This window comes from Conger conger, chromosome 3, assembly GCF_963514075.1.
Source record: "Conger conger chromosome 3, fConCon1.1, whole genome shotgun sequence".
Taxonomy (NCBI): domain Eukaryota; kingdom Metazoa; phylum Chordata; class Actinopteri; order Anguilliformes; family Congridae; genus Conger; species Conger conger.
This window is the reverse complement of record NC_083762.1, coordinates 18,864,545-18,889,455: the sequence shown is the minus strand read 5'-3', so window position 1 is coordinate 18,889,455 and position 24,911 is coordinate 18,864,545. Positions and strand designations below refer to the sequence as shown.

General features: G+C 45.8%; 2 protein-coding genes and 1 long non-coding RNA gene across 6 annotated transcripts; 2 read left to right on the top strand and 1 right to left on the bottom strand.

The window, feature by feature from the left end:
* Window positions 1-537: 537 nt before the first annotated feature.
* Window positions 538-2,883, top strand: si:ch211-284e13.9 (uncharacterized protein LOC566600 homolog). Its single transcript, XM_061233447.1, has 3 exons — window positions 538-723; window positions 1,194-1,264; window positions 1,593-2,883. Exons 2-3 carry the CDS (start codon window positions 1,244-1,246, stop codon window positions 2,004-2,006), a joined length of 435 nt encoding a protein of 144 aa, XP_061089431.1. The 5' UTR covers window positions 538-723; window positions 1,194-1,243; the 3' UTR covers window positions 2,007-2,883.
* Window positions 561-3,408, bottom strand: LOC133123148 (uncharacterized). The gene is made up of 2 exons (XR_009708205.1): window positions 3,237-3,408; window positions 561-1,957 (listed from the first exon to the last, which is right to left on the bottom strand). It is a non-coding gene; the product is annotated as an uncharacterized LOC133123148 (long non-coding RNA).
* cntrob (centrobin, centrosomal BRCA2 interacting protein) lies at window positions 3,321-21,844 on the top strand. Of its 4 annotated transcripts, none has more exons than XM_061233445.1 (22): window positions 3,321-3,473; window positions 4,583-4,871; window positions 4,998-5,292; window positions 5,701-5,791; window positions 6,434-6,527; window positions 7,075-7,231; window positions 10,682-10,798; window positions 11,329-11,445; window positions 11,776-11,874; window positions 12,831-13,034; window positions 13,316-13,462; window positions 13,756-13,889; window positions 14,001-14,126; window positions 14,582-14,729; window positions 15,476-15,626; window positions 16,182-16,376; window positions 18,270-19,057; window positions 19,285-19,378; window positions 19,496-19,600; window positions 19,924-20,047; window positions 20,559-20,646; window positions 21,225-21,844. In XM_061233445.1, the coding sequence occupies exons 2-22, from the start codon at window positions 4,585-4,587 to the stop codon at window positions 21,366-21,368; spliced, it is 3,705 nt and encodes a 1,234-aa protein (XP_061089429.1). In that variant the 5' UTR covers window positions 3,321-3,473; window positions 4,583-4,584; the 3' UTR covers window positions 21,369-21,844. The 4 variants fall into 4 exon arrangements, 3 of the variants coding, with proteins under 3 accessions (XP_061089429.1, XP_061089427.1, XP_061089430.1); XM_061233443.1 differs by having other exon boundaries at window positions 21,222-21,844; XM_061233446.1 differs by lacking the exon at window positions 19,496-19,600 and having other exon boundaries at window positions 21,222-21,844.
* Window positions 21,845-24,911: the final 3,067 nt, after the last annotated feature.

The following is a 24,911-nucleotide window of genomic DNA, read 5'->3' as shown; positions in this document are numbered from 1 at the left end:
GTGTATCAGTATTTTAGTTGGCTAGGTAAGCAGTGTTTGGATAGTTAACTTTGGTGACTTTTGCTCTGTTTGTTTGTTTGTTCAAAAAAAAAAAAAAAAAAAAAAATGGCCCTTGTCCTTATCTTTGTTGTACAGGTAGCAGTTGAAATTGTACTTACCTCTAGGGTCTTTCAGCGAACTTATCCCTGGTTATGGGTATGCACTTTGTTGTACGTCGCTCTGGATAAGAGCGTCTGCCAAATGCCAATAATGTAATGTAATGTAATGTAATATGTGCACCTTCAGCAGGGCCCACCTTGTAGCCAGGACAAATCCAATAGATTGGCACAGGCCAGTTCATTGGAGCTAATTAGATCAGAACAGAGAACAGAGGTTGATATTAATGAGCCTTAAAGATGCAGACACTTAAACAGCATGTTCTCAGTAAAGCTCAGGAGAGGCACTGGAGAATGGACATGTAAAACTGGATGGAGATTGTTTTCAGTACTTACAACCACAAACATCTTCTTATGGATAACGGGACCTAAAATAAAACACTGGAAAGGAGTACAATGTTGGCGTTTTAGGTCAGGGAAGGATTTATTTTGTGGGGCTAAAAATAAGTTGAGAGAAAGTGAAAGCAAAGTGATTGAGGAAACAAATATACTTGCTTTCACTTTTGCATTGAGCGAGCAACACTGAAGGTTGTCAACGGTTCACCTGTTAGCAAGAGGAGAAAATAAGGTATGGAAATGATTTTGTCTACACATCCCTTTTGGGATCCATCAGAAATCAGCCAACTGTTAAATAAAAGCACTAAAAGCAGGTTAAGTTAGTAGTCAGAAGCCACCTGCTCATCAAAGCTACTGCTGCTTCCTTTAATTTTACCTTGGTTGATTACGACTGAGTAAGACATAGGCAACTATTCACAGGCTGTGCCTTATCTAGTACCTGTCTTGCCAATAATTTTTTTAAAGTTTTGCTGAATTCATATGCTTTCAAAATGGGCAGGGCAAAATGGTTGGTATTTTTACTTCTCTCAACTACATGTCTATTAGTTGTGACTGCCTATGTTAGCCTACTTATGTTAGACTCTTCAATATTAACAGCATCACTGCAAAATCAATATCAGATAAACAAAATATCAAGGGGTGTTTTGCGTTGCCTCTAGGCAATTATAATTACCCTATCTAAACCACTATTTTTCCTTTCAGTAAATTACCAAACATATTTCTGAATTCCCACCTCAGCCGTGTCTGGGATTATGAGTGGCTCAATGTTACAGGTAACCACCTTCCTATAATTCCTGTTACACCAATACAGAATTAAGAACCCAATTACAACATTTAGCAGGACTAAGTGAGGTAGTTTAAGTGGCTACACAAGGTCATCAGATGTGCTGTACTAGCTGAAGTAGCTATTCAGATATTTTTATTTAGGCTGCCTCCTAAGAACCTACATCCATTTTCTAAGAACCAAATGGGATACTGCACTTTTTTGAAGATTGTTCTATTACATAAATAAAACATTTATTACATTTACATATTTTTTGGAGTGTAAATGTCCTTATGGTTATAAATGTGTGTCTTTTTGCCGCCCTTTCTTGTCCATAGTGTCCCCGTTGCCAGAAGTGCAGTGGTAAGAAAATTGATAGCCAACGTTCAGTGTGTTCCGCTTGCTCCGAAGAGCTAAGGCGTGTGTACCAGTTCTGCTCGGCCTGCAGGCGTGAGTGGCCCAAGGGGATGACCGGGGGCAGCTCCTGCACTCTTCCTGGGTGCGCAGTCCGAGCTGCTCTCATGTCGAATCAGACCATCACTGCCAATACCAGCTCAGTGTTCAGATGTCCCTTCTTTCGGGCCTGTCCTCGCTGCAAAGCCCTTCTGACTCATACTGGTTGGGGCTGCCCAAATATTGTGTGCCCACATTGCAGTACTCGATTCTGCTTTCGCTGCCTGAAGAGTGGGCCATGCTTTTCCCACTGTGAAATGGTAGATAACAGTGCGTCTCTCAGAGCTTTGGGGGTCTAAGAGTTCAGAGTCGTAAGAAATACTGCCAGATTTTAATTTTAATTTGAATTCCTTTTTTGTGTTAGTATGGCACTTTGTTATGATACATACAATATCAGATTCCAGTATTAAATGCTTAGCATTAAATATGCTACTCCACAACATATAAAAACTCCTTTTAATATTTAATCTTGTACCAGTCTATTCAAATAATCCTGTAGTCTGTTTCCTAGTTTTCCCCTTTAAAAATAATGCTAATTAGAAATAGTTTTCTTTATCGATTTCCTTTGCATTTGTGTCACAGAATTTCAGTTTGGAACTTAATAACTTGTTACATAATTTCAAGTAGCTTTCATAGTTGTTAAATAATATGAGGTATTATTTATTTATTATAAATAACAAGGAGGTAATATGGGAGCTTTGAGTCAACTGTGGCCTTTGCAGACCATGTACGGATTGGTTATCTTGTTACATGTTGCTTGGAAACAGAAATACAGGATAGTTGTTTTTACTAATCAGATAGATTGCATTCAAATAACACTACATTTATACATAGGTATGGGCTATAACCAGGGTGTGATGAGTTCCTGTCCCTCCAAGGTGATTAATGCAATACTGATGTCTAAACAGTGTGGTAATAATGCATTTCTTTAAATGTGTACAAAAAAGATTATTTTTATGTATAGAATGGCATACTGGCAACTGTTTTCAACATGTTTCTTGAAATTGTTTAATGCGTCTTGACATTGACTGATTTGCAGGAACATAACCCTGTTGTATTCTACAAAATAAAATATTTGTTGTATTATTGTACAGTAGGGTTACACCATTTTCTGTGACTTTTTTTGTGTTGTGTTGATGTAAAGTTGATCCATGTTAAATAAAAATATTAATTGGAGGACACATGGAAAATCTTTGAACATAAGACTTTCTTGGGAAGGCACTGTCAGGTGCCAACACTAGTCTGCAGTGGTCACCAATTATAGTAAATATGACAGCAGCAGGATAAAGTGTGGTGGTGGGATTACTGTTTGAACACAGCTAAGAAGGATAGCCTATGGGATATTTGTGCTGAAAATACTTTTTGCCTCGCCATAAACTGATCACAAATGTGTGAGGTCAGTTTTGGTTTCCAGATGAGGTTACAGTAACCACACATTCTAGAATTAAATGCTGGTACAGTAACACGTAATATATTCGAATCTAACCTATCAGGTAAGTTTACAAAGTGCCGCCGTGTTGTTTACCTACCTCCCTTATGTTTCCACCTCATTCAATGGTCTACCTCCTTATGCTTATGCGAAGAGTCTGTTTGGCCCCCTTTGATGACGTCACTTGTAGTCCAGGGGATGCGCAGTTGCTATGGCGCGTTCGAAACCGGGAGATTTGTCGTCGGGTTTGGTCTCTAACCGAATTTCTTCAAGGGATTTCTTTTGTTACAGAGGGGGATTAAGAGTGATCATCTGGAGAGTTTCCCAAGTACTCCCGGTGAGCATATTCGTTCCTCAGCATATATATTTGTCGTTAAGCAATGCGGTCACTCAGCCAGGTCATTTATTTAGACTAGACTAATAAAGTGACGCTTCTGTAGGGTTAGCTAGCTTCTGTAAGTTAGACTAAGTTAGCTAAGTAAACAGTTGCACAGTTAACGTTAGCTACGCAAACTGAGCACGCGAAGTAACGTTTTCTATCCAAGATCAATTTGCTACTTAACTCATTATTTTTCAATTAGCATGCAAAGGATATTTAATTACACTAATTGGCGTGTTTATGCAATTCATTAAAGTTGGCTAACGTCGATAACATTACCCGATTAGCTCGACACCGATACTAACCTTACATAGCTGATAATTTAACTGTCATTTGGCAAAAATGCTGTCATTGTCGTGCATAATCTAGCTAGCTTTGTCTAACCTCAGTTATATTTTGTTGCCACTGTTTCAGTTGTTCTTAGCAAAATTAACCCTGCTGAAAAAAACAGCCAAAGATTTTGGAACAGCTGGTAACTCGACATGATTTAGCTGGTTGACCAGTTCAGACAAGTTTCGACCTTGACATGGTTGACCAGCTCATACCCAGCTAGACCAACTTGGCCATGGTGGTTGACCAGCTAAACCTGCTTATATTCTGCACATTTCAGATTAGCTAGTATCTGATACGAAAATACTTGCTAGATGGGTAACTTCCCTGCTGTGAAATCCAGCTATGCCAGCGTGACCAGCTCAATTTTCAAGCTGGTCAAGCTGGTCACGCTGGCATAGCTGGATTTTTCAGCAGGGAAGTTACCCATCTAGCTAATTAGCATCAGCAACACATCGAGTATTTACATGTCAGACAGTGGCTAATCTGAAATATGAATACACTCTCTGCCCTAGTTAAGTTACTAGCTAAATTAGGTAGTTACAGTATCCATATAAGCAGATTCTGCTACATAGCATAGATTGTGTGTTATGCTAATCGGGAATATGGCTAACTTTACTTGATTGCCGCCTTAACGGCTGAAATCTATACATCATAAAATCAGATTATTGTATTATATTAGACTGTAAGTTATTTTTCTCTAACGGAAAAGGCTAAAAGTCTAATTCTACATGCAGTGATGTCCTCGTTGAAGAATGAAGACCTGTTGAGTGATGTGGAACCTTTGCCTGGCTCTGCTCCCCCTTCGCCCCCTCACTCTGCCAATGATTCTTTCTTAACCCTGTCCCAGTCAAACTGGCCCCTCCCCTCCTCTTCCCACTGCCCAACCTCCTTGGCCCATTCCTGGCCATCCTCACCACTCCCTGCCCTGGCCTCCTCCAGCCAGGTGACAGCCAGACTCTACTCTTCCCTGCAGAGGAGTAGAGCGCTAGAGGTGTCTAGCGCTGAGAACCTTAATCGACCCAGGTATGCCTGGCCGGTCTCTCTCACAGTTTTTGTCATCACTCATACATAAGAAACTGTGCTCACATGACAAACCAATATTGTCAATACTGGTTTGTGAGTTTTTCTTTTCTTCTTCTTTTCTACTAGGCAGGTTACTTTCAACTTCTCATCTCCTGACCTGCGCAGTGAGAGAGTGACGGCACTCCACTCAAGTCCAGCGCTGCCTTCATCATTCTCCAAGATGCTGGAAGAGTGCAGGGAGGCTGCCTCAGGCTCGCCAGCCACCCCCCCGGTCTGCCTGTCGCCCAGCGTGGGTGACCCAGCATTGGGTAGGCCCATGGAGGGTGAGGAGAGAGGCCAGGGCCTGGAGCTGGGGCAGCTGGCTGAGGACATGAGTTTCAACCTGCAGACCAGGGTTGACAGCACGTGTGCCACAGTGCCGGTAACTGCTGTCTCACAAATGCACCTGATCTCAATTATAGTAGACTGTAGAAGATAGGAGATGGACAGAGCTAGACCTTCTGTTTTAGGTAACCATCACAATATTGTGCATCATATTTTCATGAAATAAGATCGTTTCTGTGACTCTGAAAAGTACATGGCAGAGCAATTGGAAGAAAACCTGGATGTGTTACACTTTTGGCCCATAATAAAGTATGGTAAAGTAGCTCTTCCTCAAAAATAATGTATATTTTGTCAAATTAATTATATTTCTATTGCTGATGAATTTTGTTGAGTGTCAGCTGTTTAATAGCAATGTGTAGTAGATCATTAGACCATATGAAGAAGCAAAGAGATGGAGGTGTGAATGATAGTAACGGGTGTGTACGTGCGTATGTTTGTGTGTTAGAATGGCAGAAGGCACATCTTGGATATGGAGAGTGTGCGCAGTCACCTGCAGACCATGCTGAGAGCCACACAAGACCCCCCAGAGTCTGAGCGTGAGTCTTTCTGCAGTGTCCGTCTCTTCATGCACAGCTTTCACTGTCTTTACCTCTGTCTTTCTCTTTTCAGGCTTCAAATTCACACCCTTTGTCTCTGATCTGATAGATTTCCATTTCAGTTTTTTTAGACCTTATACCTTTTCATCTAAATCACGTGCTCTGTTAAAAATGCTTGTGTTATGTAAGGTTAATATTGGAAATTGCCTGTCTCAAGTAAATATTCAAATTGAACAGTTCTGGAGTTAAGCATGTTTATGATTGGTGGCTTGTGATGAGATGTTGCTTCAGCTTATTTTCTTAGTTTCTTGATTTCAGGAAATATATTTATATTTAAACATTTTACAGCAGTTGTAATGTGGCATTTCTGATAAGTTTCTGCCCATGTCATCTCTCTAATTAATTATAAATCTTCCCACTCATTCCTTACTTGTTTTTCTTTTGGAGGTCTGTAGGAAGTACTCTATGTTAACCACTAGAGGCCAGCATCTTCAATGTAGTCATTTTGAGAATCACATAGAAATCAATGCGCTCTTCTTGATCCCTGCAATAAGGTCTGTCCATGCTATGGTAATTGATGTTTTGAGTAAACTGAAGGTATGCTTTCAGTTTCTTACCCACATACCCTGTTTTCTCCTACAGAGGGTACCGCCATTCTGAACAGCTATACCTTGCCTGAGAGGCTGCGACAGGATAACGAGTCATTTGAGAGTGACAGCACTGCGCACTTGATCAGGTAGCATACCCAGTCTCATCCTCCTCTGACACTGATATCAGTCTAGTTAACACTGCCACTGACACACTGGCATCAATAGATTCTACTCTTTTCCACTTGAATTGTTTTTCTTTGTCATAATTTCATCATCATTTTCTGTGATTATTAGGGCTCTGTATGGATTCATTTATGAATTTGACAGCCTGATTGAGGGGATTGTATGGGGCATTATCATTTAAAAGGGACTGACTTACTTTCATTACAAAAGGCACTAAACTCATAATACTAATAGACAGGTTACATCACATCACATTCACCTGTGGACTATTCATGTGGTGTGGTCACGGCCCTCAAGGAGCAAGTTTTACCATGTAGCATTTGAACAGAGTCACCGTTAATCATACATCAAATAATGAATTCATCAACACTGAAATCTCTGAATCTGTGGACTTGGTGTAAATGGCCATATTGTAGCTGTTGGGAGTCCGTTTACAGGAGCTGATGTCTGCTGACCGGCTTTGGGCAGGTGACAGGCTTTGAGGTAACTGTTGTCCCCTCTGTGTGTCAGGGCCCCCATACTGACTGACCTGTCACCGCCCTCGTCACTCAGCGGCCTGGAGGAGCTCTTCCCCCGCTACTCCCGTCTGCGGCCTGACAGCGTTCAGCTCTCCGCCGAAACGCAGGTCCTGCGGGACAGCCTGGAGAGGGAGCGAGCGCGGCGCAAGGTACAGCTAACTTTAATTCTCTTCCAACTCCTCATCTTCCAACTCCTCATGTCCTTCCTCCTCATCTTCCAACTCCTCATGTCCTTCCTCCTCATCTTCCAACTCCTCATGTCCTTCCTCCTCATCTTCCAACTCCTCATGTCCTTCCTCCTCATCTTCCAACTCCTCATGTCCTTCCTCCTCATCTTCCAACTCCTCACGTCCTTCCTCCTCATCTTCCAACTCCTCATCTCTCACCTCCTCATCTTCCAACTCCTCATGTCCTTCCTCCTCATCTTCCAACTCCTCATGTCCTTCCTCCTCATCTTCCAACTCCTCATCTCTCACCTCCTCATCTTCCAACTCCTCATGTCCTTCCTCCTCATCTTCCAACTCCTCATCTCTCACCTCCTCATCTTCCAACTCCTCATGTCCTTCCTCCTCATCTTCCAACTCCTCATCTCTCACCTCCTCATCTTCCAACTCCTCATGTCCTTCCTCCTCATCTTCCATCTCCTCATGTCCTTCCTCCACATCTTCTCAATACTCCTCATCTCTCACCTCCTCATCTTCCAACTCCTCATGTCCTTCCTCCTCATCTTCCAACTCCTCATGTCCTTCCTCCTCATCTTCCAACTCCTCTTGTCCTTCCTCCTCATCTAACAAACTCCTCATCTCTCACCTCCTCATCTTCCAACTCCTCATGTCCTTCCTCCTCATCTTCCAACTCCTCATGTCCTTCCTCCTCATCTTCCAACTCCTCATGTCCTTCCTCCTCATCTTCCAACTCCTCATCTCTCACCTCCTCATCTTCCAACTCCTCATGTCCTACCGCCTTAGTTTCCAACTCCTCATCTTTCACCTCCTCATTGCTGGCCACGGACAGGTTTCCTTCCAGATGATCCTTTTTGAAATGTCGAAGCATTTATTTGTCAGTGTCATCACAGGCCTATATTGTGATTGGGCCAAATTTTTAGCTGAAAGCAGTGTCTCCCACAGCCCATTCTGTCTTCCTGAGTTTGATATCTGGGGTTTCCTGATCAATAGTAATGTCGCAATAGCGTTGGAAGTTATGGAAATTCACGTCAAGCAGCAGTTGAGAGTGTAATGTAGTGTTGAATGATGGTGAATTAGGACAGTGGTGATGCAGAAGATGTGGACTCTGCAGGAGGTGAATAGTCTCTTGCCCACAGTGAGTTGTGTGTTGATCTGGGTGTGGGGGGTCATGTGACCCCGTGCTGCTGTTGTAATGTCATGCTTTAGGGGTGGGGACACTGCACGCTCACTCGGTAGGTGGAAGAGGCTTAGCTGTGGTCAAAAATGTGTGTTTGTAATGTAGCGCATTACAAATTCAAGAAGCCCAAGCTTTAGTCCTTGTCTGACTGAGCAACTACTCTGCTCAGTCAGACACCTGCAGACTGCATCCAGGTTATCAGGTATGATATTTGTTGAACTGTTATACGGCTTTCCTATCATTTCACCATTGGAAACGACCTTAATATAAATAATGTACATGTTACAATTGATTTGCGCTTTATTCAGGGAGCCTGTTGTCTATTGCTGTCTACCACAGCCAGGCTTAGCGCGCCACTCTCTAATTAGCCCAAGAGACTAACTGTAATATCTTTAATGCAGTCATCTCAGGAGCGGCCAGTGGGCTCAGTTAAAGCCGCTTTGCTGCTCCGCCTACGGCCTGCTGAGCGGCTGCCACTCAATCTAATACAGTTTGGCTCCAAGCTCATCAGGGTAGGCCAGCTGGGAGAGAGAGTAAGAGAGACAGGCAGGGAGAGGGAGAGAGACACAGGCAGGAGGGAGAGTGACACAGGCAGGGAGGGAGAGTGACACAGGCAGGGAGGGAGAGAGAGAGACAGGCAGGGAGAGAGAGACACAGGCTCTCCCTCTCCCTCTCTCTCTCTCTCTCTCTCTCTCTCTCTCTCTCTCTTACTCACTCACTCACTCTCTCTCTCTCACTCACTCACTCACTCACTCACTCACTCACTCTCTCTCGTGCGCTCTCTCTGTCTCTCTCTCTCTCACTGTATCTCTCTGTCTCTCTCTGTCTCTCCCTGCTCCTGTTGTCAGACTTATCTAGTCTACTTTAGCAATTAGAGTCAGTATTACAGAATGTGTTCTTGGGCTGTTTACTTTATCCCCCTCGGTCTCTTTGGGTATAATCACGTCGTACCAAGCTACGACAAGGCATTCACCTGTTGAGATCTGTTTTTGCTGGGGCCGTTTCCCTCCCTTGTCGTCCCCCGGTCTCCTGGCCTGACCTTGCTGGGCACACAGACACTGCACTGCCAGCCAGTCTCACATGGAGCTAATCAGCTTGCAGGGCCGCTCCATTTAGCTGTGTAATCTCATTAGGCCGAGTGGAGAGAGAGCTCACACCACTGTGTTCACACACAATCACACACAGCTCCTGATGTTGGCAGGTCCCCACGCATCCTTTAAACACCGCGATGGCATGGCAGTGTTCTCTTGGCTTCCTCTCCAATGTCTTCCCAAATGAGCTGACTCTGCCCCCTGACCCCAACATCCTGACTGATAGCCAGTAAGATAAGATATACTTTATTGAACCCCCTGGGGTTTGACCCATTGTTTTTAAGAGCAGTGGGCAGCTATAGTGCAGCCCCTGGGCACAAACTCCAGTTCTGAGGCCCGTGCCTTGCTCAAGGGCATCAGTAGAAGTACACCTAACCTGACCCTTAACCCTGTCCCTAAAGCAGACATCCCTCAGTCTCCCAATCACCCTGCCCAGGTCTTCTTCTTCTGTCACCACCTCTTCACCCCCAGCAGCCATTTCTCCTTCAGCACACTTAACTGTGCGTGTTGTCTCCCACCCTTCTCTAGCACCCTGTTTCATACGCATTGCTCCTTGCCCTCTAACTTGCATTCTAACTATAACCATATCTTTTCTGCCTTTATGCAATTTATCAGTGGAATCCTCACTGTTGAAATGTCTGTTTTGAAATGTACAGTTGTAGTTCTGAAATTCCTGGCAGAGCTTAAATACCTTGCCATGTCTTGAAGTCAGAATGAAAGTGACCAACACTCAAGAAACAAACTAAATACATTAAATGTAACGGTGTGTCAGTTTCTCAAAGTGATTCAAATAGATACTGGCCATTAAATCATAAGTATCTTGGCAACATGGTTCCTTTTCAGACATTTATTTGTGAACTTCACGGATAAGCTTGTATCTCTGTTCAGCCATCCTCAGTGACTCAGTGCTTACTGCTGAAAATCTGAGAAAAAAAAAAAACGTTACAGAAAATTTTAATTTGTTGAATTTCAAAATTCCCTGTGTATCAATTTGTCAGTCAATATTACTGTCTGCTATTGTATTTGTTGGGTAGCAACATTTTCATTTTGCAGTGTTTTCAAGTGTTTGACTCAGTATTTGACTCAGGTCTGGTGTGTACATCTGTATAGTAGTCTTGCCTTAGTGTGTTGTTCTCTGTTCTTTAGCACCATGAGAAACAGATCCAGGTTCTACAAAACAAGGCACTGCAGCTGCAGCAGCAATTGGCCCTCGCTGTGTCAGCTGACAGGAAGAAGGACATCATGATCGAGCAGCTAGACAAGGTGGGTGAGGAGTCAGGTTGGGTACTGAAACCCAGTAGCACTTTGGTACTGGTTTGCCTACGACCGCTACATAACTGACCAAATCGCAACACCGGTTTTAGTGCCTCCCTTCCTCCCTAGCTAAGGTTACTCTCACTCTGTCCACTAAAGCTATCTAACTGGGTCAAAATGCCAAAAAGAAATTAGAAGTAAATAAGACAATTATATTGTCTAATTGTTTTGCCTTTCCAATAAAAAGACATTCTTTAATGTTGTTGTTTTCTCTTTAATTAAAAGTTGTCGGTTCAGGCGCCCGTTTTCGGCATTTGTACCATTTTAAAAGTATGTTTTATTACCAGTATTGGCTAAATCCAAACGGTGCCCATTCCTTGTGAGGAGCAGAGACTAGTGCCTACAGTTATTCTCTCCGTCTCCCTCATTTATCTTACCCTATCTATCCCTCTCTCCCTCAGCTCAGTTTGTCTTGTTTGTTTTGAAAGAGACGGTTATGTTTGAGGCGGTGGTTTTTCAGTGAATGGTCTTCCACGCAGACTCTGGCCAAGGTGGTGGAGGGCTGGCGGAGGCATGAGGAGGAGAAGAGCGCGGGAGTGAGGCGGCTGCAGGAGCAGAAGGAGGTGGCAGAGCAGGCCCAGCTCAAACAGCAGGAGGTGAGGAAATGTAGCCCGGCTCTAGCGTAGTTCTGTGTCTCTTTGTGTGTGTGTGCGCATGTGTGTGTGTGTGTGCGTGTGCATGTGCGTTTGCGTGTGTCTGCGTGTCTGTGTGTGCGCGTGTGTGTCTGTGTGTGTCTGTGTGTGTGTGTGTGTGTGTGTGTGTGTGTGTGTCTGTGTGCGTGTGTGTGTGTGTGTGTGTCTGTGTGTGTGTGTGTGTGTGTGTGTGCACGCGCGTGTGTGTGTGTGTGTGTGTGTGCGTGCGTCTGTGTGTGCATGTGTATGTGCGTGTGTATGTGCAGGGGAATGGACTGACGCTGTGTGTCTCAGGTGCTGGTGCGTTTTGAGCAGTCCCTCTCCCAGGCGGCTGAGACTCTGGACAGAGAGCAGAAACGTGCAGAGGAGCTGCGCATCTCTAAAGGACAGCTGGTGAGCCACTGCTACATGTGCACAGACACACACACCGATAAATACATACACTTACAGAGTCCACATCCATCAAGAAACGCACATAAAGGCGTATACATACCCACACGTATCAAAGTAATGCATGAAAAATGCACACACACACACACACACACACACACACACACATTAAATCATACATACTGATGAATGCACACTCTCTGCTGCCTTTTGATTTTGTATTGTATGCTGGCACACACAACCTATAGTGCAGTGGTGACCATGTGTGTGGCTGTGTGTGTGTGTGTGTGTGTGTGTGTGTGTGTGTATGTATGTGACTGTTTGTGTGTCTGTATATGTGTGTGTCTGTATGTGACTGGGTGTGTGTGACTGTGTGTGTGTGTGTGTGTGTGTGTGTGTGTGTGTGTGTGTGTGCGCCTGTGTGCATGTGTGTGTGTGCGCCTGTGTGCATGTGTGTGTGTGACTATGTGTGTGTGTCTGTGTGACTGTGTGTGTGTGTGTTTGTGACTATATGTGTGTGTGTGTGTGTGTGTGTGTGTGTGTGACTGTGCATGTGTATGTGACTGCATATGTGTGTGTGTGACTGTGTGTGTGTGTGTGTGACTGTATGTATGTGTGTGTGTGTGTGTGTGTGACTGTATGTGTGTGTGTGGGTGTGTGTATGTGACTGTGTGTGTGTGGGTGTGTGACTGTATGTGTATGTGTGTGTGTGTGTGTGTGTGAGACTGTATGTGTGTGGGTGTGTGTATGTGACTGTGTGTGTGTGTGTGTATGTGACTGTGTGTGTGTGTGACTGTATGTGTGTGTGTGTGTATGTGACTGTGTGTGTATGTGACTGTTTGTGTGTGTATATGTGTGTGTGTGTGTGTGTATGTGACTGTGTGTGTGTGTGTGTGTATGTGTGTGTTTGTGTGTGTATATGTGTGTGTGTGTATGTGTGTGTGTGTGTGTGTGTGCAGGAGCAGCAGCTGGCAGAGCTGAGTGCACAACTACAGGAGCAGACCCGGCAGAGGGAGGAGGCGCGGGGCGTGGAGGAGCAGCTCCGGCTCCAGGCCCAGGAGGCGCAGGCCAGCCTGGCCCAGCACAGAGAGGCCTGGGCCGGCCGGGAGCGTGAGCTGGAGGAGCGCGTGGGGCTGCAGGAGGCCCAGCTGGGCCGTGAGCAGGTGAGGAGAGGGCGGCACGCATGCCACATCCTGGGCTCAATGCCCGCTCTGCCTCGCTCTCCAAAAGCACTGACACGTTTAAAGCTGCTTATCGCTGCTCGTAGAACAGTGCTGAAGCTTTTCAGCAGTTGTGCCTACGTCTGAAATACGTGCAGCGTCATCTGTAATCAAAAGGCTTCCTGTGTTTAGCTCGCCGCTGCAGCCCTGCTCTGGGCCTCAGGGTCCAGGGTACGAGCCCCTGGGTGGGTTGGTGATGTTGGTGCTTTTCCCCTGTGCCGCAGAGCAACCGCGAGCGGGAGGCCCAGCAGCTGCAGGAGGCCCAGCGGGAGCTGCAGGAGGTGCAGAGGAGTCTGCAGCGGCTGGAGGGGGAGCTGGAGGAGGCGCGGAGGGAGAGGGACGGGGTGCGCATGGACAGGGCCCTGGACCAGGTGACTCCATTCACCTCAGCTGGGAGGAAGACAGTTGATGACAGTAGATTCATGATGCATCTACACTGATCAGAGTGAACCGATGTGCTGTATTTTCCCATGGAAGAGCAGAACTAATTTAGTGCGTATGTGTGTGTGTGCGTGCTGGTGCGTATGTGTGTGTCTGCTGGTGTGTGTGTGTGTGTGTGTGTGTGTGTGTGTGTACATGTGTGTCTGTGCGTGTGCGTGTGTGTATTTGTGTGCGCGTTTTCTGCGTGTGTGTGTGTGTGTATTTGTGTGTGTGTTATTTTCAGGCTCGTTTTGAGTCGCAGTGCTCTCAGTTGGAGGTGGAGCACAAGCTGTCAGTGGAGCAGCAGGTGACTGAGAGGCTGGCTGCCCTTCAGGAGGAAAATGCTAAGACCAGCGCTTCCCTAAGAGAACATCACAGGCACAGTAGCTCCAAGCACCGACACGCAGTACCTCAGAAACGCAGCCCTTCCCATGCCGTCTGACCCTGGATGTGTATTCTGTTCTGCTCCTCGTCTCCGCTCTGTCCCAGGAAGCAGCTGCTGGATCTGAGCGCCCGTCACGAACGAGAGCTGTCTGCGCAGCTGACGCAGTTCAAGACCGAGCTGCAGGAGCGCGAAGAACGTCTGCGCAAAGTCACAGAGGAATACGAGAAAAAGTGTGTGCGTTGTGTCTCTGGCACTCGGCTGTGGACCATTCCATTCCATTTCAGTCACTTCGGGAAATTAAATGAAATTTAAATGCCAATAATACGCTAGGAGGAATTTACAGTTGGGAAATTCCAGCTTAAGGTCAAGTGGCCATTGAAAATTTTAAATAAATAAAATAAAATACATTCAATAAACCTGCAAGGTGTGTTTGCTGGTATATTTTGCAGATTCAAGTTTGAAAAATAGATGGATTTCCAGTATGCAGACTTTCCTGAAGTGACTGAATTGGGACTATTCCATGAGCGATGTTCATAAATGCTGAAAATCTTTTCTCTGTAAATGCTTAAAGTAAGAAACCTTTGTGTTTGTGAGTTGGCTGGTGAAACGGCTACACGAAGCCTTTCGAAAATGTCCTGGAAGGTGATGCGCTGTAAAGAGCGGGAACCGTGCCCTGGTGTTGCAGAGTCTCCATGAAGCAGGAGGAGGTGGTGGTCCTGGAGGCCGGGCGGAGGAAGCTGGAGGCCCAGCGGACAGAGCTGGTGACGAGGCTGCAGCAGCTGATGCGCTCTCACTGGGCCGAGGCCCTGAGGCTGCTCACCCTCCAGGGCCAGGTGTGAATCAGACCTGGGGCTAATACCGCATTGTTCTGGCTTCAAGTGCAATTTACTGAGATTGTCTGGTGTGTTGGAACCTATGGAATACTCTCAATAAGTGCCTTCTTGTCCTCTTGTTTGGCTCAATTGCATCTGGCATGGTCAATTCGAGTACCGAGTATTTTAATCCCAAATAAATACTTATTGACCCAGTGCTGGAATGAATGGGATGGGAGAGAATAGTGTGCTGTGGGAATTATAGCAATGAGGAGTTTGTTTAAACCGTAACCCAGCAGAACCTCGCAGAGATTAGCATAATTTATTAGCGTGATGGTTTAGTGATGAAGCATAACCCAGAAAAACACCATATAGATTATTATGATTTATTAGCGTGACAGTTTAGTGATGAACCGTAACCCAGCAAAACCCCATATAGATTATTGTGATTTATTAGCATGACCGTATTAGCATGACTTGCATGAACACTGATGTTCTCTATCACTGTTCATCACTAAACTGGATATGGAGCATTTGCTGAATGATTGTAATGTAATATAATGTAATGATGTAATGAGATAGGGGTGGAAATGAAGGAGAGCATTCATTTGAGCTATTCTACCCAGTAGAGGATCTACCCTCATGTGACTGCCTGATTCACATTCGTGCGACTGCCTGATTCACATTCGTGCGACTGCCTGATTCACATTTGTGTGACTGCCTGATTCACATTCGTGTGACTGCCTGATTCACATTCGTCCTCACAGATGGATGAAGCCGGCTCCCCGTCCTTCCTGTGCGACAGGGCCGTGTCCTGGTGTGCCTCTGAGGGGGACAGTGGCAGCCGAGGCTGGGAGCTCCCGCTGAGGCTGAACGGAGGCTCCACCGATGCTAGCCCAGAGTCCAGGCCCACGTCAGGTACTGCCACTGGTCCACATAAGGCACAAACCTGCCCTCTCATTTACACAAAACCAGGCTTGCACCTACCAGAGGACCTTCAATTAGTTCAGGGTGCCTAGTGGTAGAGTTGGTACCTGGCAACTGTAGAGTTGCTGGTTCGAGCCCCCGGTGGGCACACAAGAGAAATGAAGTCCTGCATCTGGAGAAATCTGGAGAAAGTCAGGTCCCTAAATGAAAAAGGGCCCTTGAGAAAGGACCTTACCCCAAAAAGTGGTCCAGGGGCTTTACCCCTGTTCTCTCTTTCGCTCTCCCCACTTGCAGCTGTTCTCTAAGGCATTTCTCCCAGGGCATCCTTGAAAAAGAAAAACATGTTCTCAATGGACCTCCCCTGGTCAAATTAAGGATTAAAAATGAAATAGTTCTAGCAAAAGGAGGGACATACATACCCTCAGATGTTTGGGGGGAGGGGGGGGGTGGAGGCAATGCAGTACCACACTACCACAAAACCACACTACACGTTTCTGACAGTGAAGAATATGTTTCAGTCCCTCATCTTCCCACCTTCCCTTGCAGATGTCCCCCAAGCATTCGGGCTCCAGCTGTCCCGGGAGAGGGGGGAGGCAAGAGGCGACCTTTCCTCCCAGGACAGCAGCCCCTGTGGCCCCCTGGCCCAACCTGGAGCTCCTGAGCCTGACGTCAGTCTGCTGCTCAGCCACAGCCACTCGTTCAGGCCCCTGGAGCCTCTGCTGGATGATACCACAGCCACAGGTCAGAGGTCACGTTATTCAACCAGGACTATCACCGCTACAGGTCAGGGGTCATGCCATTCAACCAGGACGCCGCTTCTCTGACCTTAACCTGAACCGTCGCCTCCCACATCCCAGCTCACATACTGCTCTACAGGAATCATTCTCATCTATATTTCTGTTCTTTTAAGTTGAAGTTATTTCTCTGATTATTTCTCTTATCAAATGACAGAGGAATGAGAAGATGAAACCATTTATATATTTATTTTTTGAGCAGCTTTTTCCCCCATGGGCAGCCAAGCCTATGTTTTTGCCTGTCTATATATTGTATCACTGATTCCTGATTTCACATGTGTAATCCATTTGAAAGTTCCACAGCTTCACCAAGCATGTCATGGAATTGCAGTGTATCTAGTAAAGGGGTCCAGGGAAGCCATTGGGTAGTATGAATTACTGACTTTTCCGCACTCTGTTCTTTGGTTATGAGAGGAGCGCTCATTGCTTGCTAACCTCTTCTGGCTTTTATTTCATAAAACCTTCATAATCCAATCAGCTTACCGGCCTTATGGTAGTAGGTCATCTGCAAGGAATCAGTCCCTCTAAAGGATTATCCTGCTGCCACCTGCTTCACTGCAGTACTCAAACCCATAGGACCTGTGTCTCATTGAGCCTGCGCATTAATAAGCAATTATAAGCTCTAGATTTATATTTCATGGGATGTGTTCTCTCTTGGATAGAGCGTGAACCAAAAGTCCAAGGACACTACCAAGAACTGATTGTTTTCATGATTTATCAGGAGCTATTCTCACCACAGTCATCCGACTTGAACCCAATCAAACATTTGATGCGAAACACCAAGTAACGTCAACTGATCATATACAGGAATTGTTGAGAGAGTGCTGGGATGGTGAGGTGTTACATAAGCTGGCAGAATCAGTCCCAAGCAGAGTGAAGGCAGTAATCAAGGCAAAAGGCAGACACATTTTTTACCTTCAATAAAGGCAGACACTTTAAAAAGATTTTTTTTAACTTATATTATTTTTTAAATAATGTATTGGATAAAATATATAAACCAAGTACCATATTTGTATTAGCCCTTAACAAATGATGAAGTTCTTAGTAGTGTCTTAGACCTTTGGTCCCCTCTGTACTTCAAGTTACCTGGGAATGAGGGAGATCAAATGGTTTGTCAGTTAGAGCATATTGCTAGCTGTGACTTTGCATGTACTGTAATTGGCTTATGCAAGACCTGCAACCAGCTATATATATCTGTTCCTGACCTTCCATGTCAGTGGGGGGGTTAGGATAATGTTAAGCTGAGGCCACACATTAAATGGTTGTGTGTTGCATATTGATTGGAGTAGCAGGAATGTGAATATGCTGGATGTGTCAGTTATAATCTGCAGCCTTAGCCACTCGCCTGGTCCTGATGACTTGTAGTATCTCTAGCTTGAGAAGGCCCCAACTGGAAATCAGCTATCAGTCTATGGTGAAGTTCTCATTAGTGATTTTCAAATGTATCTGACATTCCCCATATTACACCCCCCCCCCCCCCCCCCAAAAAAAACAAAACAAAACAAACTCTGACCCAATTAAACTCAAATTAAATCAGAGGGAAAAGATACAGAAAAAGCAACCTAATTGTTTATTGGCTACAGAGATCCTTAAGTATTTGCACAGTGGCACAAGGGCTGTAATGCATATGCAATTCACTCTTTATGGATGTAAATATCCAATTAAATCCAATCCAGTTAAATTGAAAATCCATACATCCATATTACAGCCATTTAAAATTGTGTCGCTGTCCAAATACTTATGAACCCCACCAGAAGCAGGGTTGAGGAGCGAGTGTGAGAGTGATAAAGTTGAGACTCGGTCTGAATAGCGGCGCTTCTTGTGGTTTGTGCTCTTTCAGTTCTGGGCAGCTGTGAGATGGAGGAGCTGTCTGAAAAGGCACTGAGCAGAGGAGAGGAGAAGGGGTACGCCGTGGAAAGAGGGCGCCAGGTGAAGGGGCACCGCAGGGAGAGAGGCTACAGCTCAGACCGAGAGCGAGCAGCGAGGGGACACAGCTCTGAGAGAGAGGAGAACTCTGGGTACGGGGTCCACACAGGCAGCATGGGGCACAGCGGATACTCTTCCTCCACAGAGAGAGAGGGGCCCAGTGGCTACGGGCCGGGGGGGAACAGGGGCCACAGGGTGGGGGAGAGTGGGCACAGCACTGCCAGGGAAAGAGAAGACCGGTACGGCCAAAACAGGGGAGTCTCTCTGCCTCTGACCAGGAGCGCTGGCCAGAGGGGGGAGCAGCTGGGCATAGCCAGAGACAGAGGGTTTCCTGTTGGCCATGAAGCATGCAGGCTGGGGAGGGAGAGAATGGGAACAAGTGGCCACTCATGGGGGGGACATGAGAGGGAGGCTGGTGGGCCAATGACAGCTCAGAGCCTCAATGCGTCTGGCACAGAGTCGCTCAGAGACACCAGCTACAGCAGCACTGTTGTGAGTCAGGCTAATGCAGGTTTCAGTCGGGGGTTAGGAGGGAGTGTGGCAGGGAAGAGCAGCAACGTCACACAAGGCCTGGGGAGGCCTGGAGATGCCCAGGGTGGCGTAGGGACCAAGCGGAGACCCCTGGGACCCACCACTCAAGCAGAGAATCTCGACACCTCGGGGGGGGGCAGACAGAGTGAACTGCAGTACTACATCACAAAGGTGAGCCACTGTCAATGTCCCCATGTCAATTGTTCTGTTAATTACTGGGATAAAACAAAACCAGGGTTGGATTCGGATTTGAGGGCCAGAATTGATGATCCGTGCTAATATGTGTAAGTATTTTTGTCATGTAGGAATAAAGAATTTGAAGCGCGTGCAGCCGTTTCATCCTTTCTTTGCATTTTGTCGAGTTGCTGTGATTAAAGATGGTGGCTGTGCTCCCTCAGTTACTGGACCGCTCCCCTGGCGAGCCTGTGGACTCCTCGGCCCTGGACGTCGGGCAGCCTCCTGCAGGCCAGAGCACCTCGGGCGTGAGGGCAGGTGGGTCCACTGGGTCATATCCTGCTGGCTCTGAGGTGTCTGCTGAAACCAGCGAGTGAGGTCACCTGTTTGTGTTTCCCCCCCCTCCCACATGTAACCCCACCCCCCTCACCCTAGGCCCCAGTGCACCCTGGGACAGTGAGCAGGCCAAAGCCCCAGCAGGGAAGCCGGTCTCTTTCCTACACCCAACGCCCTCCGCAGCCACCAAGCTCCACGCAGCAGGTCCTGTGCCAGGCACCTCCCTGCTCAGGCTCTCTCAGACACGGTCATAGTTCCCCACATAACGGCCCATAAAGGTGCAACTGTAGACATACATTTGAGTTCAGGTGGAACATCACATTCAATTTCATTTCAGTACAGCCTGTTGATAACTTGTTTAGATTAACTGATTTCTCACACTGAATTAGTGAAAATACAATGAACATTTTCCTTTCTTGAGAGCTCTCAGAGCTGTGTCCCCTCTCTGCTCTTTTGTGTGTCTATGCTCGCAGAACATGGTTGGCTCAGGTAGGTGACAGTTTGTGCTCTTTACCCTACATATGCAGCCCTGTCTCCCCAAATGCTGAGCCAGCTCTCCTGCCTCCTGTCGCAATACCATTCCCAACCTGACAGGGCGGCGCCGTCACTGGAGGAGCTCCTAGCCTCCATGCTCTCCGGCCAAGCGACCAGGTCAGCAGGGAAGGGTGCGGGTGGAGGTCTGAGGCTGTAGGATCTGACCCACGTTCATGACCGGGGGAGAATACAAATAACATTTTCAAGAAATAAATGAAGTCTTTCTTTCAGGACAGAATTTTGATTCTCAGTACCCGAGCTGTTGCAGGGCACATTCATACAGATGGAAACTCAGAAAACCTGGGACACAGGGACAAATGCTTTTATTTAACTGGGAAATCGAAAAGTATGGCTTTGAAATACAGTGTTGCTTGTTTTTGGATGAAACATCCATTCTATGACTGCCAAGAGGAGGGCCCACAAAAAGGCTGACCGACTAATGTTTAGTACATCATGTCATAAAACTTGCCTAAGCATATTTTTAAGCTGCAATGTAGAATCAGCTCTTTTATAGTGGGGTAAGTTTAAGTTTTTGTCGGTAACAGTACTCACAATCCAGGAAATGTGTGAAAGAGTCTGTGGAAGCACTGTGCGAGCACTGACTGGGTTCTGCTGTTGCTATGTTAAGCTCACTTCAGGGGGCAGTTGATGGCCAAGGAGATAGACCTGCCCACGGAAACCTGGAGCAGAAGCTGAGCCAGGCCTGCAAGAGAGAGGTGGGGGGAACCAGAGACACCGCTCCGTCACTGCCTGTCCCTGTGGATACAGACCACAGGGGCAAAGACCCTACCCAGGCAAAACATACCCTCTCCCGGGGCTTCCACAGTCATTGAGAGTCCTTGGCAGTCATAAAATTTAGAAAAAATATAGCTGTGCATGTCTGCTATCAGGTTACTTTAAAGTGCTTGAATTGTTTTTAAATTATTGTATTAATCTTTGTTTTATACATTTCCTCTCCTTACAAGCAATATTTTACTGGATTCTAAGTTGAAAATTGTCAACTAGACCACCACCTCAAATGTCAAGATCAAGGTTTTAATTGGAGAGTCTAAATTGCCCCTTTACCAAGGCACTGGCCTCAGAACTGGAGTTGATCCCCGGGCACCGCACTATGGCTGCCCTGCTCCTAAGTAACTAGGATTGGTTTAAATGCAGAGGATGCTTTTCATTGCCTTGGAAGGCAATGACATTAAAGTTGAATCTAATCTAATCGAATTAAAGGACAGCGTTTTGTGGCACACGGCCACAACCACCCAAATGGCTCCAATGTTGTTCCTCTGTCTCCGTGCAGCAGACGGCCATGCCAGATGCAGACCGTCGCAGTCTGCCCTCCAAGCCTGTGGGGGGTGACAGGACCCAGGCCCAGGCTCCAAAGGTCAAGAGGGTGGGTCCCCAGGCCCAACGGGGGGCCACCGCTCGGGGGAATGTGTGGAGATGAACCCGGCAGCAAGGAACCATCTCTCAGGAGGGAGAGCTTTCTTTTCATCATCGTGAAAGTGTACTTGCCTATCGCCGTGATCCAGTTATGTTCGCATGCAGCTTTTACTGGTTGATGCAGCCCTTGTTCTGCTTCAGAGTGTTTGGACCAAACAAACAATGTGTCTACTGCGTGGCAAATTTGTGTCAATGAACCATGTCTCCACAGGGTCACTAAAAATAATGATAAATTACAGGCTTCACATGACAAATTATAAGTCACATTAAATTGCAATACGTACTTCTTTCTATCCATAGAGATTTAGGATGAAATCCAGCGTTGTATGACAGACCCTCAATGGAGACCCTTTTTTATGCATCTACGTTTTTTTTACTACAGTTTGTGTGTAAATGAAGTAATTTCTTTTATTTATTTATGTAGTATTTGTATAACACAGTTGTCTGATCTGTTTATTAAATACATCTAGTTTTGCTACACCTGAGGTTTTCTGTCATGTGTCCATTGTTTCTGTAAAGAAGGGCAGGGATCACCAGGAGCAGAGAATGGAGTGAGTGCTGATTTAAACGGAAGGGAATTTGTGTGTATGCATCTGCACCTACACAATGCTTCCTGTGCATTTGAGTGCACAGTGCCTGCACGTTTGTATGTGCGCTGTGTGTCCTGGGAGATTATTGCGGGAGGGCTCATTGTGGAAAAGGTCACAGGGAGCCAACTGTAGTTATCCCCACTTTAAAGGACACTTGCCCTGTGCCAAGAGCCCCGTCACCTTCACTCTCCTTCGGCTGCTGTTCTCCAGCCAAAACACTCTTCTTCTCTCCCTCTTCGTAGGCCTGGAAATCCCCCCTCACACCACGTGCTCTAAGAAGCCATTTTGTGCCCCAACTAAGTTTAATGTATTGAATAACAGTGCTGGTGGCGGCACGGATGGTGCAGTGGGTAGCACTGCCGCCTCACAGCAAGGAGGTCCTGGGTTCGAATCCCCGTCGGCCGGGGCCTCTCTGTGTGGAGTTTGCATGTTCTCCCCGTGTCTGCGTGGGTTTCCTCCGGGTACTCCGGTTTCCTCCCACAGTCCAAAGATATGCAGGTTAGGCCGATTGGAGAGTCTAAAATTGCCCATAGGTGTGAGTGTGTGAGTGAATGGTGTGTGTGCCCTGCGATGGACTGGCGACCTGTCCAGGGTGTATTCCTGCCTTTCGCCCAATGTATGCTGGGATAGGCTCCAGCCCCCCTGCGACCCTGTTCAGGATAAGCGGGTTCAGATAATGGATGGATGGATGGATAACAGTGCTGTGTTTCACATTTAGAAAAACAGCCTTGAACGTAAAGTGCTTATACACAGATTGACCTTTCTCTGCTTTCTGTTTATTTATTTATTTATTAATTAATTACTTTGACCTAACCTTGAGTTTTCAGAGTTTTTAGAGGACAGTCATACTTCATTTGTCCAGGGCCATGATTGGCTATTGATAATTTGTTATTAATGTACGGCAGGGGAAGTGTTGGGGTGGAGTACAGCAGCCCTCTGTATGAACTTTCTGGAAGCATGACAACACCATAGAATCAGGCAGAACTAGACTGCTCGCTGATTCCCCATCATGTTCCTGTGGATTAAAGACTAAAGGAGCTCGAGAAGACTGCCCTTGCTTGCCCTCCCTTTCTCCCTCTCTCCCTCCCTCCCTCTCTCTTTTTCTCTTTCTCATTGCAGGGAGGTGAGAGCCTGCCTGGTGGTGACCCTGCTCCCTCTATTTGCTTTCAGGTTTGGGGCAGGTCCCAGTCCAAAACGTGGCAAAAACCAGCAAGTCCATTATGGGAGTCAATGCCATCCATTTCACTGGGCCCCAGAAATTCTGTCAGGAGTTACTCTGAGGAAATACCTGCTTGATCTCTTTGATTTCTTTGTTTTAATCAACTTTTTACATTCCGTGTTCTTTAAATAAGTATTATACTCTTGTTTGTTTTTGTTTTTTTATAACCGAAACAGTGGATTTCAAAGCCGGACCAAGGAAAAGTGATTCATTCAGCATTCGGAAATGTAATTCCAGTGGAAATATACTTTTTGTGGTGTATTATATATTTTTTTCATATACTTTGTCCAGTCTCATTTGGAATACTACTTTTGCTGCCATTTTTTTGAAATCCTTCTGAAAAAGGCATTCTGGGGCATTTTCTGTTGTCGGTGGCGAAGGCTGACATTCAAGGGGATCGATGCTGCTGAAAGGAGGAGATCTACATGTCTCGTATGTAGATTCACTGTACCAGGTCAGAATATTTCTCCTTTGCTAATGGTCATTAGTGGCTATTAGTGATGTGTATGACATACCTCCTGCCATTTACCTCCATTGTAATTTTGAAACAACTTCCTATTGATAGCTTTATAATGCTATAATGTTATGACCTGCAAAGTAAAAGTTGGGTAAGACTTCCCCGATTGCATACTGTGCTGCTTCTTAGAGTATCGTTTTCTCTACTCCTTCAAAGATGGATACGTTTTAGTAATTTTGTAATTTCCCAAAATGGAGTATCATAAGTTTCAAATATATTTAGGCATATGATCTAGTCAGGAGCTTCATAAGAGGCCAAAAATAAACTGATATTAAAAACCGACCTCTACTACAATATTTTTTCTTTGAACGATTTTATATCCCCTTGTAGATAGTCTCCACAAATATGTATGTAGAATGAACATAACACTTTTGCGTAGACTGACTGGCAGTTTTGTAGGTTTTATTTTCTATTAGATTACCAATATTGTTTAATCTGTAGCCTTTGTCTGTGATAAAATGGCCGTAACAGTCCTTGTAATTTTGAGAAAAGGGATCCAGGGACTTTGTGAAGGTTTAACGTTTGCCGATGAATCAGAATCAGGATATTTTAAGTGCAAGCAGCCTATGGTAATCTGACTGATCCAGTGTGACACATTGGACCCCAGGCTCTTATCTTTCCTCATAGTGATAGCGGATGCCTCTGAAATCCGCTTCATCAGCACTTTGTGTGTCTTCACACCTGCGTGTGCGTGTGTGTATGTATGCTGTGTTCTTGTGAATTAAATAATGTGTAATTCCACCCTCTTGGATTAGCTTGTAGCCATGTATGCATGTTAATTGGTACAGTATGTAACTGAGTATTGAGTCTCAGTTATTTACACAATGTATCCATATTTATACTGCCGTAATGCGTGCATGTGTGGTTGCAGGTCAAGTGTGGTTATAGAATCTGAGTCTTTAGGTGAACAAACCTGTTTAACAGATCTGTGGTGCGGTGAGTGAAAAGCCAGGGAAAGCTGTTGTGGGGCCTTTGGAGATTTGAGCTGACAATCCTGATGCTTCACGCCCTAATCCCGTCTCAGCAGGAGCAAGAGATTTACAGGGGATTCACTAACAGGTGTAGAACGCCAGTGGACATATGCATTTACCCTTACTGGTTAGGACATTGCACACTTGTGGATTAAAAATCTCTATAAATGGTGGCACTTCTTAACAGAGACACCAGCTTTGACAGGACCCATAATGTGGAGTTGCACTAGGGTCTGGTCATTTTGTGACC

Excerpts from the sequence above, each read along its gene's own strand:
- si:ch211-284e13.9 (XM_061233447.1), top strand. The coding sequence starts at position 1,244 with ATGAGTGGCTCAATGTTACAG. Across the intron at positions 1,265-1,592 it reads TGAGTGGCTCAATGTTACAG|TGTCCCCGTTGCCAGAAGTG; the intron begins GTAACCACCTTC and ends TCTTGTCCATAG.
- cntrob (XM_061233443.1), top strand. The coding sequence starts at position 4,585 with ATGTCCTCGTTGAAGAATGAAGACCTGTTGAGTGATGTGGAACCTTTG. Across the intron at positions 11,875-12,830 it reads GCATCTCTAAAGGACAGCTG|GAGCAGCAGCTGGCAGAGCT; the intron begins GTGAGCCACTGC and ends GTGTGTGTGCAG. Across the intron at positions 13,035-13,315 it reads CCCAGCTGGGCCGTGAGCAG|AGCAACCGCGAGCGGGAGGC; the intron begins GTGAGGAGAGGG and ends CCTGTGCCGCAG.